The 19,683-nt window shown below is 43.3% G+C and overlaps 1 protein-coding gene across 1 annotated transcript; it reads left to right on the plus strand.

The window, feature by feature from the left end:
* Window positions 1-660: 660 nt before the first annotated feature.
* On the plus strand, window positions 661-1,428 carry LOC133832741 (secreted RxLR effector protein 161-like). Its single transcript, XM_062263049.1, has one exon. It carries the CDS (start codon window positions 661-663, stop codon window positions 1,426-1,428), a length of 768 nt encoding a protein of 255 aa, XP_062119033.1.
* The last annotated feature ends 18,255 nt before the right edge of the window (window positions 1,429-19,683 follow it).

The following is a 19,683-nucleotide window of genomic DNA, read 5'->3' on the forward strand; positions in this document are numbered from 1 at the left end:
GATGGTTATACAAGATAAAAGAAGGTGTTACTGAAAAGGAATCGGTCAAATTTAAAGCAAGATTCGTAGCTAAGGGATTCACTCAGGAGGAAGGCATAGATTACACTGATATATACTCTCCTGTGGTCAAGTACAAGACTATTAGAATGATGCTTGCTGTTGCGGTTCAATTCAAGTTCGAGGTGGAACAATTGGATGTTAAAACAACGTTCTTAAATGGTTTTCTTGATGAGGTGATCTATATGTCACAACCACCTGGATTTCAGGTGGAAGAAAAGGGAAGAGAACTTGTGTGCTTACTAAAGAGGTCACTTTATGGTCTGAAACAATCGCCAAGGTAGTGGAATAAAAGGTTTAATACTTTTGTGCATGATGTAGGCTTCAAGAGATCAAGTTATGATTCATGCCTTTACTATAGGGATTTGGAGTCATCAACTACAGTTTTGTTACTGCTGCATGTTGATGACATGTTAATATTGGGTAAAGACAGAGCTGTGATCTGAGGGGTTAAAGACAAGCTGAAGGCAGAGTTCGGAATGAAAGATTTGGGGTCAGCTAGAAAGATTCTTGGTATTGAAATTTTAAGGCAGGAACAAGATGGAAAGATTGTGTTAAGTCAAGCTAATTACATTACTAGAGTTATAAAAAGATTCAACATGTATGATGCAAAGGCTAAAAAACATACCTCTTGCAAGTCATTTCAAATTATCTTATGAGCAATGTCCAAAAGATGAAGATACAAGGAGTGAAATGGATAAAATTCCATATGCAATGGCTGTTGGGTGTCTCATGTATATCATGGTGAGCACTAGACCTGATATAGCTCATTCATTGAGTATTTTAAGTTGTTTCATGTCCAATCCTGGCATGGAGCATTGGAATGCCCTCAAGTGGCTATTGAGATATTTAAAAGGGACTGCTAAGTTTGGTTTGGTATATCAGAGATCTAATGGAGCATTGACTCTAAATGGCTATGTCGATGCAGACTTTGCTTCAAACAACGACATAGAAGATCTACAACAAGCTATATGTGTTTTGCTGAATAAGAGTTGCATATGCTGGAAATCCCAATTGCAACAAGTTGTGGCGCTTTCTACCACTGAAGTAGAGTTCATGGCTACTACAGAGGCTTTCAAAGAAGCAATTTGGTTACAAGGGATATTGCAGGAACTTAAGCTGCTTAGAGAGAAGGGAACAATTTTTTCAGACAGCCAATCCTTAATCCATCTGTGTAAGAACCTTGTATACCATGACAAAAGTAAACACATTGACATACGTTTGTATTGGATTAGAGAAAAGATTGAGGATAAGATTTTGGAACTTGATAAAGTACCTACAGAAGAAAATCTTGCAGACTTAGGTACAAAAGTTCTTTCATTCAGTAAGTTGGCACACTGTCGTGACTTACTGAATATTGCAGCAGCTTGATGCATTAGAGTATAGCTTCACAAGTTTCAAAGGAGGGTCATTAGTTGAGCTTTGAATAATTAAGGTTGAATATGTGGAATTAATTCTACAAAGCCCAACTCATCTTATAAAGGCCCAGTCCATTACATACAATTTAGCCTTTTAGTTATTAAGGATAATATATGCCCTTTACATATATATACGTATATATATATATATATATATTCTTTTAAGAGAGCTTCAGGCGGTGGTTTTTTTTCGACTTCGGCAACAAGAGCTTTTGACACCAGATTTTGTAAGAGTGAGTTTGAGTTGAGAGAGAGCCATAGAGACTGTTCTTAAGAAATCTATGTGCTTAGTAAGAGAGTACCAACTGTAACAAGAGAAGTGTACTGTGAGAGGAGCTCAAATCATTGGCTGTAATGGTGTAATTCTGTTCTTGATTTCATAGTGAAACTTGTGAAGTTTCTCAGCTGGATGTAGGATCACAATTCTTGATCTGAACCAGGATAAGTTCTTGTGTTGTTTCTTTGTTTCCTCTTTCACTGTTAATTTGTTTATGCACTTGATTCTTTGATTATTTGTTTGCCATTTGGGATTTAGATTTTTAGGTGAATCTTGTTGTTGATAAACTCAACATTTGGAAGGGAATTTTTTTTTTATTATTGAGGAAATTAATGACAATAACATGATTGACAAAAATCATGTAGATTCTCATTCCATACTAAGATCACTATACCAAATTATAACGCGGTTTTTTGCCAACAGTGAATTATATGAATAAATAGGATGGATTAATGCTGGATGATAAACCGTAATCGGAAAATGATAACAATCGAGAATGTGGAAACTAATTGCAGAGAAAGATAGTCACTCTCTTTTTACGTGGTTCGGAGATTAAAATCCCCCTAGTCCACGAGTCAATATTATTGATCTATCCTTACTATTAATTACAGAGTATTTTCATTACAAGAAGAATCCAACCCCTTGCACTATCAAGGGTTTTGGTATTTATAGGAGATTGATCTCTGAGTAGGTATTGGGGTCATCCCGTGATCTCTTCATCCATCATGTCATTTACGTGACACCGATGATTAATATCTAAACCTTACAATGAAGTGTGGTCTAATCAATAGGTTAAGATGGGTAATGGACCGCATGACCCAAATCAAGTGTGGGATGTTTGATCACGCACGTTTATATTGCGTACCCGGGAATTCGGGAATAAAACAGACACGTGATGTCTGGTATACACACGTTTATATTACGTGGATGACTTTATAAAGATCCGGGGGTATGTCAGGCCCTCTGTTACACCACGAGCTTAATGTGGCGCTAGCTTATGGCTTCTCCTATGTCGACACAATGGCTCCAAGTATGAGCAGCTAAATGATCCATCAGCTCGAGCTATTTGTTTAGGGGACCGTAACAAACAACTCTAGATGAACGGTGGACACGTTGCAGATCGGTTACGGCCCTTTTCTAGCTCGACAAAGTACGTGCGGATATTCAGGGCGTACATTTGCCCCCCAAGCCCCTGCTCATGACCTACGACGTCATCTTTGATCTTCACAGTGGGGGCTTTTAAACTTCCTTTTCGACTCCTCTTGTCTTGCCCATTACTTGGGTATCAGACACGTGGAACGCCGTGGTTGGCGTATACTCGGATTCCGAGGATTGTATTAAATGGCCTAGCCACCTTTTTTCCACCGTTTCGTCTCTTAAGTTATGACCCTTGTATCTCGCATTAATTTGATCGGACGGTCCTCATTTCCTCATGCCTCTTACGTATATATAAGGTTGGCAGTTTTCAGTACTAGTCACCCTTCATTCGAAATTTTCCTTTATTTTCTCTCTTTCGAGTTTTAGAAGCTCTTCTTCTTCTGGTCATAATCCCAGAAATCCCCACATTCTTGCCACAAGAGCCTTTCAGAAGTCCAGCCTTAAGGATTCCACCAGGACTCCTACTCCTACGCTGCCGCAACTTTTGCTCGGAATATACATTGTAAGTTCCCTGTCCGTTGTATGTTTTGATTTCCCTGTTCCTTCGTTATGCAAACTATGTCTCATAGTCGTAAACAATAGGTTATTTTTTGGCTGGTTTTTAGGGCATAGGTTCTGATTCTAGGCATATTGAGTATATCTAAAAACATGTCTAGGAATGCGATGTAGGAAATTTCTGGGTAACTTTCTGGGTAGATTTCTGGGTAAATTTAGGAAACACCCATTCGGAATATGGAAGGTGAGAGGTTTGTAAGGTGTAAAACCGGGTAGCTTAGGGGTCACGCTTCCTAGGTGGTTTTCTTCTCAAAACCTCTCCTCCAAGGCAAGTAATAATCTGACCCTCCTGACACAAGGATCCCTGGATATCAGGGATCAGTTGGAAACTTGGGCGCGTGGCCTCACACCCTGCGGGCTGAGATTACCTTAGCTCGTGTATAAAAAATCCTTCTTCTCACGTTGCTTGTCCTTTCTTAGCCTTTAGGTCGCCTACTAAGTTTTTTCTCATTCTTGTTCGCTAGGCAATCAGATGGGGCCCAAAAAGAATGTGTCCAAGAAAAGCGCGGCCGGCTCGTCGTCCCAGCAATCCAGCAGAGGGAAGGAGGTCGCGGTGGAGTCTCTAATCCCTAGTTCGGTCCCACGATGGAGAAAGAGATCGAGGTGGGACCTGATGCTTTCTTTGAGGCGGAGAGAATAGTCTCCAAGATCACAACCCAAAGGAGGGTCAACAAGATACTGCTGTCCCACAACATCGAGGTTGGGACCGGCGCTCTTATTGCTTGACCTCCTTTCGAGGGTGAGAGGAGTTGCGCGCCCCTTGATGAAGACTTCGCGGCCTGGAGTGATGAGCATCTCAGGGCCGGGGCCTTCCTCTCTCTGGATTAGTACTTCGCTGACTTCCTTAATTATGTAAAGTTGGTACCATTTCAACTGCCTCCGAATTCTTACCATCTGTTGGTGGGGCTGAGATATCTCTTCCTGATGCACGAATGGAAAGTCCCTACCCCGGCAAAAATCCTCTACTTCTTCTGCCTCAAAGCCAGCCTGGATCAAAAGGGACGAGGTGATGGGTTCTACTACCTGACCTGCTTCCCGAACTCGTCCGCGGTGATTGAACTTCCCAGCCATCCCAACGACTTCAAAGATCAATTCTTTATGTCGAATGGGTTTCGCAATTGCGAGTGCCACTACTTCAACCATCCTCGTAAGCCTTCTATCTTCAGCTCGCATAACATTTTTTTTCTGTCTTTTCGGGAGTATACTGACTGGAGCATCACCATGCAGCCATTTTTGCGAGAATGGCCAAGTCCATGACCCTTGGGGGTCAATACGATACCCTGGCAAGGCTTCCGCCCAGTGACAAGGACTACCGCCAGCTTGTGTCAGACGACACGATGTTGGCGTGTAAGTTGATCTCTGCAGGCCAAACTTTGGCCTTGAGGAGGACGCAGGCCAATCATCTAGCAGCCCGCATGCTGGCGACTATTCCCAAGGTCAATGCCTCGGCCGACGGTGGCGACGAGCAGGAAGAGGATCCCGAGGTGCCGCTCATGTGGAAGAGACAAGCTCCGGACGATGCTCGGGATCCCGACTTGGATCGAGCTCCATCAGGGGCAGCAGCTGGCCCTTTCGGCCAAGGTAACCCCTATCCCTTTCGGGACCTAGACAGGGCAGCCGCAAACCTTAGGCTAGTTAGGTTTTAACCCAAACCAGCTCGTGCATCGCCACCGAAACGATCCAGACCGTAACATAACCCTACTCCAATGCGTAGATTAATTAGTGCTGCGTAATGACGCAGGCCGTCGTAGAGGTACCGTAGTAGTAGACAACACTTTGTCCTTTAGGTCAGCCTTTTTCGAGGAGTATGGGACCAACCTTAGGTCGTGGCCCTCCCTTCTCGAGGGCATAGTTGCTCCTGGACTTAGGCAATACGTGGAGAAATCTAGTCCCGAGGTAGAGCCTGACCTGGAGCCTCCCCTAATCCAAGAAGTGGTTGCTTTAGACTTTCCTTCCCCTGTTGCAGCTCCGAGGCCGGAAGTCATGGAAATAGACTCTTCCTTTAGCTCGGAGGGTAGGAAATTTGCTACTTCGTGTATATTTATCATTAATAATTTTCTTTTGAAGAACGTATATGCATTCTCAACGCGTTTTCCATTCTTCTTTTCAGGCAAGGAGATGGCACAGAGGGGGGAACCAGATATCCGCTTGATGTTCCCAGGAGGGAAATCAATCGAGGGTCCCCTTGTCAAGAGGCTTTGGCCTACTTCCAAGAAAACGTCGCCCTCGGCTGCGACTGTCTCCCAATCCCAAGCTAAGGGGAAAGGCTCGAGCTCAGGAGCTCTGCCCACCGCAGCCCCGACTGCGACCCTTCGTCGTCTTCCTCCACCTTCTGCTTGGGAACCGGTAGCAGTGGTTGATCCCCAAGCTCCAGTGGCCCCTGCTGCCACTGTTCGCATCCCCGTCAACCCCTAGGATCTGGAGCTGATTCTAGACACTTTTCGGGGGACCGTCTACGAGATGGAGAACTATTCGGTGGAGCAATTTTACAAGGCCAAGCCCATCGACTTGAGGGCGATTGAGGAAAGGAGACCCGAAAACGTTTTGGAGTTTGCCATGGGGATGAATCTCACAGTAAGCATTTTCCCCGACCTCACTTTTAATATATATATTTTATTTTTCGGGTATGTGTCTAACTGTTTCTTTGCTTTTTTGTAGGCGGTCTTGGCTCGGCACCCCAACATCTCTCGGGTCAGGGCCAGGAACGAGGAAATCAAGGCCGAGCTGACCACGGCCTAACCTACTCTCGCCGGTTCTCAACAGAACGAGCAGAGCGCCAGGGCTGCATTGGCGGCGGCCCATACGAGTGAACAGGCGGCGAAGGCTGCCCTAACCACTGCCCAGGAAGGCGAGCAAGAGGCGAAGGCTACCTCGGCACCCCTTCAGGCCAAGCTCGAGGGGGCCAAGGCCAAAATGTTGGAGATCGAGGTGACCATTTTGGAGGAGAAGAAAGCATCGAGCTCCTCCATGGAGAGTATGCTGTACCATTGCTGGGCTTTCAATCAGGATGACAATTTCTCCTTCATGGCCTCCAATGCATGGGGGCACTACCTTGAGAAGTTCAAGGCCCGGTTGCAATAGGAGCTGCAGGCACTGACCGAGACAGGGGAGACTTCTGCTGCGGGCGAGTAGGAGACTGAGGAGGTGACGTCCTCAAAGCGGCCTGGGGGAGCCTAGAGAGTTTTTTCCTTGTATCTGCACTTCTTGTTTATTTGTTTGTAAATATTCAGCATGAGGTTTTTTTTTCCTCGAAACAATTTATTAATTTTAGTTATCTCAAGTTTTACTTCGATCTTTGTCTCACATTTTATGATGTGTTTGGTAAAGACTTAGTTCGTGCTAGTTTATTGACCATTTTTCCTTTAGGGGAAGCAAAACATTGCTAGCCAACTTCTAAGTTTTGGAACCTGGTCGTATCTAGGATACTTAATTTTAAAAACTTAGTTCGCGTCAGTTTTATCGACACCTCGTGCTTTTTAGAAAAAACACTGAATCAATTTAACCAATCTTCTAAGTTTTAGAACCTGGTCGTGTCCAGGATATTTAATTTAAAAAACTTAGTTCGCGTCAGTTTTATCGACACCTCGTGCTTTTTAGAAAAAGCACTAAATCAATTTAACCAACTTCTAAGTTTTAGAACCTGGTTGTGTCCAGGATATTTAATTTTGAAAACTTAGTTCGCGTCAGTTTTATCGACACCTCGTGCTTTTTAGAAAAAACACTGAATCAATTTAACCAACTTTTAGAACCTGGTCGGGTGATCTACCCCCAAAGTAATCAGGAAGTGGACTTGTGTGGTTACTTGAACTAATTACACAAACAAAATCGTACAGTCATAAATGAAATCATAAACCATTATATATTCTTTTTTTTTTATATAGCTAGTTGGCTTTTATACGCAAGCCTTACATAAAGGAGTGATTTGATCACTGATAATATTTTCTCAAATGCACAACATTCCAAGTCCGTGGCACAATATCTCCATTAAGCCGGGCTAATTTGAAAGTACCTTCTTGTACGATTTCGATGATCTGACAGGGCCCTTCCCAGCTCGGTCCTAAAGTACCATCTTTGGGGTCTCTGCCCGCTAAAAACACCCTTCGAAGCACCAGGTCTCCTAATCCAAAAACACGCCTTTTAACCTTTGAATTAAAATAACGAGTGATCTTCTGCTGATAATGTGGGAGGTGTAGCTGTGAATTCTCTCGCTTTTCATCAATTAGGTCGAGGGACGCGTTGAGCAATTTGTCATTCTGCTCTTGATTGAAGGCCTGGACCCTATGCGAGGCTATCTTTGTTTCGACAGGAAGGACGACCTCACTCCCGAAAGTCAAGGAAAAAGGGGCGTGCCCCATCGAGGTTCGGTGTGAGGTCCAGTACCCCCATAGCACCTGCGGGAGCTGCTAGGGCCAAACTCCCTTGGCCTTGTCTAGCTTCTTCTTAAGACTCGCCTTGAGCGTATTGTTCACAGCATCGACCTACCCATTAGCCTGGGGGTAGGCCACTGAGGAAATTTTTTTAATTATGCCATGCCTCCCGCAAAATTCGGTGAAGAGGTCGCTATCGAACTGGGTTCCGTTGTCCGACACGATCTTCCTTGGCAGTCCGAACCGGCAGACAATATTCTTAACCACAAAATCAAGGACTCTCTTTGATGTTATTGTCGCCAGGGGCTCCGCTTCTGCTCACTTCGTGAAGTAGTCAATAGCCACTACCGCATAGCAAACTCCTCCTTTTCCCGTGGGTAGGGCTCCAACTAAGTCAATCCCCCAGACCACAAACGGCCACAGGGACGAGATCATCTTCAGCTCGACTGGTGGAGCTCGGGCGATCGCGGCGAACCGCTGGAATTTGTCACACTTTCGGACGTAAGAAATTGAGTCTTTTGATAGAGTGGGCCAATAATATCCTTTCCTTAATATCTTCAAGGTCAGGCTTTTCCCCCCAACGTGATCTCCACAAAAGCCTTCATGCACCTCCTGCAAAATAGTTTTAGCCTCCTCTGGCAGAACACACTGCAAAAGAGGTAGAGAGAGGCCACGTCGGTACAACGTTCTGTCTATGACTGTATACCTCGGAGCTTGGTAGAGTATCTTTCTTGCGTCCTTTCGCTCTTCAGGTAATTTCCCTGTGGTAAGATATTAGACTATAAGAGTCATCCAGGTTGGCCTGTCATCAATCATCTCGATCTCCCCTGTATTCTCGACCACACTTGGTCTCTCCAAGAACTCCACTAGTATCAGGCTTAGGGTCTCGGCTTCCTTGGAGGTGGCCAACTTTGTTAGGGCATCAACATTGGCGTTTTTCTCCCAAGGGATCTATTCGACTAGGCTGTACTCAAACTCGGACAGCTCCCTCCTTACCTTGGCCAGGTAGGCCGCCATCTTGGTTCCCCGCGCCTGGTATTCCCCTGATACCTGGTTTACCATGAGCTGGGAATCGCTATAGCACTGGATGGCTCTGGCCTTCAGCTCCCTGGCCACCCTCAGCCCAGCCAATAAAGCTTCATACTCGGCCTCGTTGTTGGACGCTTCGAATCCGAATCGTAGCGCGGAGTGGAAGCGATGTCCCTCTGGGGATATCAAAATGATTCCAGCTCCGGACCCGTTCTCATTAGATAAACTGTCCACAAAGAATTTCCACAAGGCCTGCACCAGTTCTTCCACCGGTTCCTCTTGGAATCCAGTGCATTATGCCACGAAATCAGCCAGAGCTTGGCTTTTGATCACAGTTCGTGGTACGTATAGGATCTCGAATTGGCTGAACTCGATAGCCCATTTCAAAAGACGTCCCGATGCCTCAGGTTTCTGTAGTACTGTCTTAAAGGTTGATCGGTTATGACGTGGATTGAATGGGATTGGAAATACGACCTAAGCTTTTTGGAGGCCGTGATAAGGCAGAAAGCCATTTTTTCCATCAACGGATATTGAGATTTAGCTCCAAGGAGCCTTTTTCTAATGTAATAGACTGGCTTCTGAGACTGGTCTTCTTCCCGGACCAGCACGGCGCTAGCCCCATCTTCCGTGACAGCTAGGTAAAGAAAAAGAGGCTCTCCTGCTGTTGGCTTAGACAACACGGGTGACTCAGCTAAATGTGCTTTTAGGTCGAGGAAGGCACGCTCGCACTCTTCGGTCCACTCGAACTTTTTATTTCCCTGGAGCAGGTTATAGAATGGAAAACATTTGTTGGTAGATTTGGAAATGAACCGATTAAGGGCTGCCACTCTTCCTGTTAGACTTTGGACGTCTTTTCACGTCCGGGGTGATGTCATTTCGAGTAGCGATCTGATTTTGACCGGGTTCGCCTCTATTCCTCTGGTGTTGACTATGAAACCCAGAAATTTTCCTAACGCATCCCGAAGGTACATTTTTGGGGATTCAGCCTCATACCATACTTCCTTAGGATCTCAAAACATTCTCTCAGACCGGGGACATGGTCATCGATAGTTTTTGACTTGACCAACATGTCTTCAACATACACTTCCATGTTTTTCCTGATCAGATTAACGAACATTCTGTTGACCAATCTCTGGTATGTAGCTCCGGCATTTTTCAGACCGAAGGGCATGACTTTGTAACAATACACATTGGTTGGGGTCATGAAGCTGGTATGCTCCTGGTCCGCAGGATTCATAGCGATCTGGTTGTAACCAGAATACGCATCCATGAAGGACATGAGCTCGTGTCCTACCGTGGCGTCCACCAACTGGTCGATCCTTGGTAGGGGGAAGAAATCCTTGGGACCCGCTTTATTCAGGTCAGAAAAGTCGATACAGGTTCGCCATTTTCCGTTGGGCTTCGGGACCAGAATGGGATTGGCGACCCAGATCGGGTATTTTGCCTTGCGGATAAAACTGCACTTTAAAAGTTGAGCAACTTCCCCTTCCAGGGCCACAACTCGGGTCGTGCTTAGACGCCTTTGCTTCTGCGACTTCATAGGCATGCTTTTGTTCAAGCTGAGGGTATGCATGATGATGCTTGGGCTGATCCCCACCATATCTTCATAAGACCAGGCAAAAACGTCTAGATTTTCTTGCAGGAATTTCAACAGCTCCACCTTTCTCTCATCACCAATATTTTTCCCAAGCTTAACGATCCTCGAAGGGTCTTTAGGATCGATATTTACTTCTTCGAGCTCTTCGATAGCCTAGAGCTCGGACCTATCTTCGCCAACTCTAGGGTCGATATCGTCACTCAGGGTTATACCTCTGTCGTTGCCCGACTGAGATTCCCTTATCTCGGAGCTAGTTCTCGTTTCCTAGGGTTCCTTGCTTCCGCCCTGAATGGGCATTGTCTGCTGCCCGCTTGTGATTTTCCCTTCATGAAAATGCTATAACATTCCCTGGCAGCGAGCTGATCACCTCGGACCGTACATATCCCCGTAGAGGAGGGGAATTTGACTGCGAGGTGGTGGATAAAAGTTATGGCTCCAAATGCCATCAACGTGGGTCGACCCAAAATTGCATTGTACGCAGTGGGACAGTCGATGACCACAAACTTGAGGAGTTTGGAGACAGTTTGGGGTCCCTCTCCCAAGGTTATTACTAATTCAATCGTACCTATCACTGCCGACCCTTCGCCAGAGAACCTATACAGCATGATGGAAGTGGCCTTCAATTCGGTCACTGACAGCCCCATTTTTTCTAGCGTGGACCGAAACAACAAGTTCACCGAACTCCCATTATCAACTAGCACCCTCTTGACTCTCCGATTGGCGAGCTGGGCGGTTACAACAAGAGGATCGTTATGTGGGAACTGGACATGGCTGCCATCTTCTTCGGTGAAACTGATTGGCTATCACTCCAATCGCTATTGTTTGGGTATGGGTTGCTCTGGGATAAATTTGATTCCGTTATGAGACTTTAATTCATTGATGTATCTTTTCTGAGCACCTCTGCTCGAGCCTGCTAGATGGGGGCCCCCAGAAATGGTGGTTATCTTTCCTCCTATTATTGGAGGAGGGAGGTCCTGCCCCACGTGGGCTCCGGTCGGATTCTCTGGGGCTTCCAGAGCTGATTGAACGTTTTGCCTGGCGGGCTGATTTGGAGTGACTCGATTCCGGGCATACTGAGCTAAGGGTCCGGCCCGGATGAGTGTCTCGATCTCATCCTTCAGATGCCTGCAATCATCGGTGTTGTGACCGATGTCATTGTGGAATCGACATAATTTTGAAGGGTCTCTCTTAGCCTTCTGATTTTTCAAAGGCTCTGGCCTTTTCCAGAGAAGGCGGGCAGAGTTCGCTAAGAAAATGTGCTCCCTAGTGTTTGTGAGATCGGTATAAACCGCGTAGACCAGTTTGAATTTTTCCATGGGCTTGCTCTTCTTCGGACTGTGCTAGCCGCCTTCGCCGTTTCCCTTTCTCTTGCCTCCACCCCCTTGGTTATTTTGGGCAACGATCCGAGTCATATTCATGACGTCCGTTTCCGCTCCAACGGGCTGATTAGGGACTTGGCTGGTTCCCACAACCGATGCTCTCGCTTCTTCCAAATTTATCCATTCCTAGGCCTTGTTCAAGAATTCATCCACAGTGCTAACACCTTTCCTTTGGATTTCTTTCCACAGCTCGCCCCCAACAAGGATTCCAGTTCTCATAGCCATGAGTCTGGAACTTTCTTCTGCATCCCTAGCTCAGGCCGCAACGTTGGCAAACCTGCTCAGATAAGCTTTTAAGGGTTCCCTGGGTTATTGCTTCACGTTCTCCAGGGTATCTGCTTTGACGCGAACCGCTTGAGAGGCTTGGAATGGCCTCTTGAAGTCAGCAGAGAAATTCTTCCACGAGTTGATCGACTGTTTCTTACACTGCTTGAACCACTGCCTAGCTGGCCCGTTCAGAGTCGAAGGGAATATTAGGCATCTCAGCTCGGGCCTAATATTATGGGCCATCATCAGGGTTTTGAACATCCCCAAGTGATCCGACGGATCTCCGTCTCCGTCGAATTTTGATAGATGGGGAATTCTGAAACCCGGCGGGTATGCCGTTACTGTGATGTTGGGGGAAAAAGGATCGAGATCGTCCCCCAAGTCATATTCGTCCTTTCCCTTCTCTGACAGGAGCCTCTTCATTAATTCCTCCATTTGAGCTAGCCTTTCAAAGGTTTGATCTTTGATCCCTTGGTTGTTCAACAATCCCCATCCTGATGTTCGCATTAGGTGGCATATTGTCCCTCCAAGCATGAGCTTGGTTTAGTGGGACATTCCCGTTGTCGTGTATTTTAGAAGGACCATCCTCTCTGCAAGCATGACTTTCGTTTCTGGATGGCTCTCCCCTCTGCAGGTTGAGGCGATCTCGAAGGTCAGTCCTCGAGGCAGCCCTAGGGTTTTGCGCCGAACGTAGATGATTGCGCAGGTCTCCACCAGATCTGCCACTTCGGTGGCTTTCGACCCAATAGCTCCCATTGGAGAAGCTCAGAGCCTGCTGCCAGGGGTGAGGATTCGGGACATTTCCGCGCGCTCGCGGGTGATGAGCGAGAACGGCGGGAGGAGGATTCCTCCTGCTGTTCCCGTATGCAGGAGTATCTCGAGCAGGACGAGGAGGGGATGGATATATTATCGGCGAAGGGGGATGCCTAACTGGTGAAGCAATCCTAGTCCCGTCTGGCCGGATCAAACTAGCTCGCGGTCGCTCAAACCCACCGCCTCCAGCTTCCTGCGCCCGACGATCTGACCGCGGCACGGGAGGGCTGGCTGGAGCAGGTTGTCTGCGCGAGCTTTCTTCGGACCTCCTGTGCGAGCTTCCATGAGCCCTCCTGGGTGCGTTCGACGGTGGAGCCGAACTTGGAGTTGAAGTTCTGACTGACCGGCTGACTTGCTGATGGGCCTTGGGAAACTCATCAAACATAGTTTCCCGATTATGGTGTGACATGGGCGCAGAACTCGGGGTTGAGGTTCTAACCGACCGACTGGGCCGGGGCCGGGGCCGACTGTCCCTGCGGGACTTGTGAGTCCTGCTTTGTCTCTTTCTGACGTTACCGTCGGTTGCAAGAGAGGGCAACCGGGCCAAGACTTCCTTGATTTGCTTATTTTCTTTGGCTAGATGACTCCTCAACTGCATGTTTTCCATTTGTATCGTCGTCAGGTAACCTGGGTTTGGATTTGGAGGTAGGGGCGCTGAACTCCCAGTGTCGCCGTGGCCCATCGGCTGCTTTCCCAATCGCTACTGGACCTCTGGGTCTGGTTCGTTGGATATGGTGGTATGGTGAGCCTCCTGCCCACCATGTTAATCCGCCTCGTTACCATGTCTCAAACGAGTGACCACCATGATCAAGTTTTCGTGATAGCACTAATCTAAACCCTCTCAATGAAAGCACCAAACTGTTGACGCAGTTTTTTGCCAACAGTCAATTATATGAATAAATAGGATGGATTAGTGCTGGATGATAAACCGTAATCGGAAAATGATAATAATCGAGAATGTGGAAACTAATTGCAGAGAAAGATGGTTACTCCCTTTTTACGTGGTTCGGAGGTTAAAATCCCCTAGTTCACGAGTCAATATTATTGATCTATCCTTACTATTAATTACAGAGTATTTTCATTACAAGAAGAATCCAACCCCTTGCACTATCTAGGGTTTTGGTATTTATAGGAGATTGATCTTTGAGTAGGTATTGAGGTCATCCCGTGATCTCTTCATCCATCATGTCATTTACGTGACACCGATGATTAATATCTAAACCTTACAGTGAAGTGTGGTCTAATCAATAGGTAAAGATGGGTAATGGACCGCATGGCCCAAATCAGGTGTGGGATGTCTGATCATGCACGTTTATATTGCGTACCCGGGAATTCGGGAATAAAATAGATACGTAATGTCTGGTATACGCACGTTTATATTACGTGGATGACTTTATAAAGATCCGGGGGTATTTCCGGCCTCTGTTGCACCACGTGCTTAATGTGGCACTAGCTCGTGGCTTCTCCTATGTCGACATAATGGCTCGAAGTGATGAGCAGCTAAATGATCCATCAGCTCGAGCTGTTTGTTTAGGGGACCGTAACAAACAACTCCGTATGAACGGTGGACACGTGGCAGATCGGTTACGGCCCTTTTCTAGCTCGACAAAGTACATGCAGATATTCAGGGTGTACACAAACAACCCTAAAAGGGTCATTTTTATAGAAGATAGAGGAGAATGAGCAGCTTCATCTATTTGTGACAAATAATAAATTATGCTCTATCATATTGATGATTCTTCTAATAGCTTCACTAGTTCACAACATTAACTTTATTTGAAATTAAAAAAAAATATTTTAGAATAGTAATTATTTGTAGTCCAAAACAAATCTTCACATAATCTCATCAGTTCACTCATTCTTAGCGAGGAAGTGTTACTGATCCTAATAACGAGTTCGAATCAAATAGTATTTCAATTAGACATTTAGTCAAAAAGTTAATTACATAAATCAAAAAGTTAAGACATGATGAATATTTAACACTTAGCCCGAGTTGCTCAACCAATTTATGTTATTCCCTTTTCATTTTTCAAAAGACTAGTGATGTGTATCGTTAACTGTACTAAATTTAATTATTGATTTTAGTAATTCCTTATATCAGTTACTTTAGTATAGCGGTAAATAAGAGTCGAACCCACATGGACTAGTATTCAATTTATTATTCAAATGATAAAAAATTATTGATATACAAGGGGATTTTGAAAATAAAAATAAAAATAAAAATAGCAATAAAAATAATTAAAAATAAAGTTAATAGTTAAAATAGTTAAGAGGTCATTCACCATCACTAAATACTCATTTAAGCATTTTAATAATAACATTGATCTATTTTCCCAATTAAACTATTAACCCTGCAGATAACACTTAAGCAGTTAATTATCCCAGTTTCTCTATTATAATTAATTAAATCTAAGTGCTCTTAATTAACTCTTTTTATGAAGCAATAAACCCATTAAGCATGCAATCTATTTAACCTAGGAAAAACATTACATTTTGTGGAAACAAGTTAATCTAGGCAACAAATTCATTAAGTATGCAATTCATTTAACCTAGGTTCTATTTTTCATCACAATCAAGATACCCATCACAAGATAATAGAAGATCAATGAAAATAATTAAAACCAAGAAATCATATTTAGGGCTTTGAAATTACCCTTAAAAATAAGCACAATGATAAATAAAAACTAAATTTACTAAAAGAAAAAGAGTAGAAGAGAATGTATCTCTAAAGGAGAGAATATAGAGTGTGTTTTCAAATAGACACACACCTCTATTTATAATAGACTCTATTGTACCCCAAAATAAATATGAACTGAATTACTCAACACGGGGTACAGCTGGCAGACAAGCGTATGCAGAAAGCGTACAAATAGAATATCTAGCTAACTCTTGAATGAGCAGCTCGAGTTAAACTTGACAGCTTATGGCAACCAGATAGTCTATTGCGACAACAACTTAGTTCCAGATGCGTGATGGCCAGATCGCCTTCGTGAAACTGAGCTTGGCCTGTGTCAGGATAGGTTAGTTCTAAGGCCTTCAGCTCAAAGGAAATGACCAGCTTGCGGAAGCATGGTCATGACGCACAGGGAAGGATCCCAAAAGACTCAGAGATTCCTTAAATGCTGATTAATGCCCAGATTTTTATTACACATTTATTACCCGAGATAAAGGTTATCCAAATTTATTATTTATCATATTTATGTACGCGGTTATCCAAAGTTGTCCAGGAAAACCCTCTATGAATACCAGGGGAATTGATAGAAAAATGGGCCGATTCTTGATATACAGAAACTCTGTTGAAATTGTCAGGAACAATTTCACCCAGAGCCCTAAATAGATTAATAAGATTGTCTCCTGAACTAGGTGGATTTTAACCACTGAACCACGTAAAAGTGTGAATGTTTGTGATATCTTTCATTTGTCTAATCGCATATTATTAAAAATGCCTAATATCTCTATTGTCAGATTTCTCAATCCACTGTTGGAGAAAAACCGCGTCAACAGTCTCATACTAACTAAAACTAATCAAAATAAAATTTAAAACTTAAAACTTAAACTTAAACTAAAACTAATAGATATTATTTTTCTTTTAATATTATTGTGATATCTCAAATTTTCAAATTTGGAGTAAAAATATATGCTTGTTGGTTGCAAAATTGGAGTTTGAATATGATATTTTTGTATTCCTCAAGAAATTGAATTTTCCCACACAACTAATCGTATTTTCGCCATACAAACCTCGATATAACTTCGAATTGGACAATTCAACATGTTTTTTAATGCTTAGAAAAATATCTACAACTTCTATTCCCTAAAGAATGTCCAAAATATGGCTGGAACAATGTCAAAATTGCTCGTGAAGTTTCAACTTCAGCTCTCTCTCAAACTCATGTTCAGATTCTTTTATTTTCTTTATAAAAATATAACATTAACCTACAAAACCAAATAAATCAAATTAAAATTAAATATTTCCAAATAAAAAATATATTAAATTAAAGCCATAGAAATATTAATTCAAACTCAATTTATTTTTATATTAATAAATATGTATTTTTACTCTTAAAATTCCTTTTCACCCAATAATCATAAAATATAAAAAAAAAATTAAAATCATTAAAATAACTAAAAAATGACAATTTATAAACCTAAGGACATTAAAAATATATGATCAAAGTTTGCACTTATCAACTAGTAACCATTTTTTTATTAGACATATTTGCAACACCCATAGTGCTAAAAAATGCAAAGATCAAATTTTAAACTCAGGACCCTTCCTTAGCCTGTTTCACCCCACCCCCACTCTCCACTCCCTCACCCGTGGGCTAGCCCTAGTGGCTTGTTTGACTATTCCTTTTTTAGATGATGAAATGAAAACTAATCCCATCATTTTCGTAATCTCATTCGAATTGTAAACCATAACATATAACACCCGAGTGGATTGAGCACAATGCATATAAAAAAAGAGCATACAATTAATTTAAAATGTTGCGTCAGAATTTTTAATGATTGACCAAAGTACACCAACCATAACAAAGACCTCAAATGTAACTTCCAAAATTTCCTAATAAGGCTTAGGGCCTTGATTAGGGGGCTAGGATGGCAAATTATGGAATTATGTGATTATATGATATTTATGTGTATTATTATGTGATTATGTGAGTTATATTATAATATGACTTGTTATGCACGTTTATGTGTATTAAATATGCATGTGGGCCCATTTTTGTTCAATTGGGCAATTTTCATAATTTGGCCCGTTTTGGGTATATTTGACATATATGTGATATATGTGTGGGACCACATTATTATGTGAGTAGGTTTGGGTTACTCGACACGAGACAATCCTAGGGAGCAAGCTAGTGGAAAAGTCACAACGGGACCCATACTTGACTCAGAGTGAGTCAAGGGGTATTTTGGGTATTTAGCACATTACCGGGATATTGGGTAATGGGAATGATTATTTGATGATAAATTGGGAGTTAGTGAGATTATGAGGGAGTTATGGGAATTTTGACTGTTTTACCCCAAGGGGCGTTTTTGGGACCCCGAGCATTAGGATTTTCTTGAGGTTACTTAAGCTCGAAGTAACCATTCATAAATAAAAAGAACGTTCAGAACTCTCTCTCTCTCTCTCTCTCTCTCTCCTGCTCCCTTTTTAACACCGATCACATTTTCGAAGGAAACTCAAGTTCTAGGACTCGGATTCAAATAAGGATCGAGGCATAACAATTCTAAGGAAGATTAGAAGCTTATTAGCAGGAGGATTTAGTTGGGAAACAACTCAATCAGAGGTAATCTGAGTTTTATGTTTTAAGTTTTCAAGTTTTGATTTGATTTTATGTTTTGATGAGTTTTTGGATGATTTGAGACTTGGGTTTTAATGGTTTTGGATAATTGGGAACTTTGTTTTTGGGATTTGGATATGTTTGGATAGGTTAATGGAAGGTTTTTAAATGAAGAAAATGAGGAAACTGGCTAGGTTGAGGTCGGGCCGCGCCCCTGTTCTTGGGCGTTGCAGGCCAGACTTGACGAAGATGATGGAATTGGGTGATGGGCATATAGGGCCGCGACGCAAGGTAGGTGCGCCACAACGTGTGGCGCAGGCAGTGAAGTGGTCTGGCTTCTGTCTGTAGGTGGGCCACGACTCAAGGCTGGGGGGCCGCAGTGCTTAAGGGCAGTTTTGGCCATTTCGGGTTTTTAGTCGTGGGAACTTAACTCTAAGAGCCTGAGATCGATCCTACTACCCAATTGGGTAGGATTTGACGTCCCGGAAGCTAGGACTTGGTCCGTAAGTATTTATTTACTCATTTTTATGGGGTTTTATATTATGGTTGTGACTAGGTTATCGCTAGGGGCTTGGAAACAGGATCATGCTTGAGGGTCGTTTATTGGTAACCTGTTCTTGGAAAAAGGTAAGAAAAATGCACCCAATATATGTGATGCATGGGATACATGTGATTATGGCATGGCATGAATATTGAATATGGAATTGATCAGAGCTTGAGTCTCTGTAAATGTGCATGATCATAATTATGCTGATGAATGTTGAGTAAGCATATTGGAATGCCTTATATTTGGATATTTGACATATGATATATGCCTGGATGCATTACTTACTTGTGAGTGGTACTGACTCATTAATCAGAAATGGCATTGATGTTAGAACTGGTCGTGAAGTCTTGACTTATCAGTCATGATCGGCAATAGTACTGAGCGATGGTCGTATGGAATTGACCTATGAGTCAAGAGCGGCATTAGCGTATTGAATGTAGAGTCGAAATGATTAGATCTAATCAACATGAGCATTAAATGTTTGACCGACCTTAAGGTTGAAGAAAACTAAAGTGCTTGTCTAGTCTAAAGGTTAGTTACTTAGAGCCAGGGCCAAAAGGCTCAGGTGACTGAAACATCACATGGCTTAGGGCGTAGAGCCCCAGAGAGAGATTTATTAGTCCTCTGCCCAGAGAGTGCTTCATTAGTCACCTACCTAGAGATAGACTCATTAGTCATTTGTTCAGGGAACAGATCCCCAGAGATAGACTCATTAGTCATCTATTCAGGGAGCAGATCCCCAGAGATAGACTCATTAGTGATCTATTCAGGGAGTAAATCCCTAGTGATAGACTCATTAGTCATCTATGCAGGGCGCAAAACCCCATAATAATTTATTTGGACTTGCCTCCATGCATGAATAGGGGTATTACTACTAGGCATGCTTATTATGACTTAGTGACATGTTATTATCTGTTTATGAGCATGTTGAGTT

Source organism: Humulus lupulus, chromosome 4 (genome assembly GCF_963169125.1).
Source record: "Humulus lupulus chromosome 4, drHumLupu1.1, whole genome shotgun sequence".
Classification (NCBI taxonomy): Eukaryota; Viridiplantae; Streptophyta; class Magnoliopsida; order Rosales; family Cannabaceae; genus Humulus; species Humulus lupulus.

Excerpts from the sequence above, each read along its gene's own strand:
- LOC133832741 (XM_062263049.1), top strand. The coding sequence starts at position 661 with ATGATGCAAAGGCTAAAAAACATACCTCTTGCAAGTCATTTCAAATTA.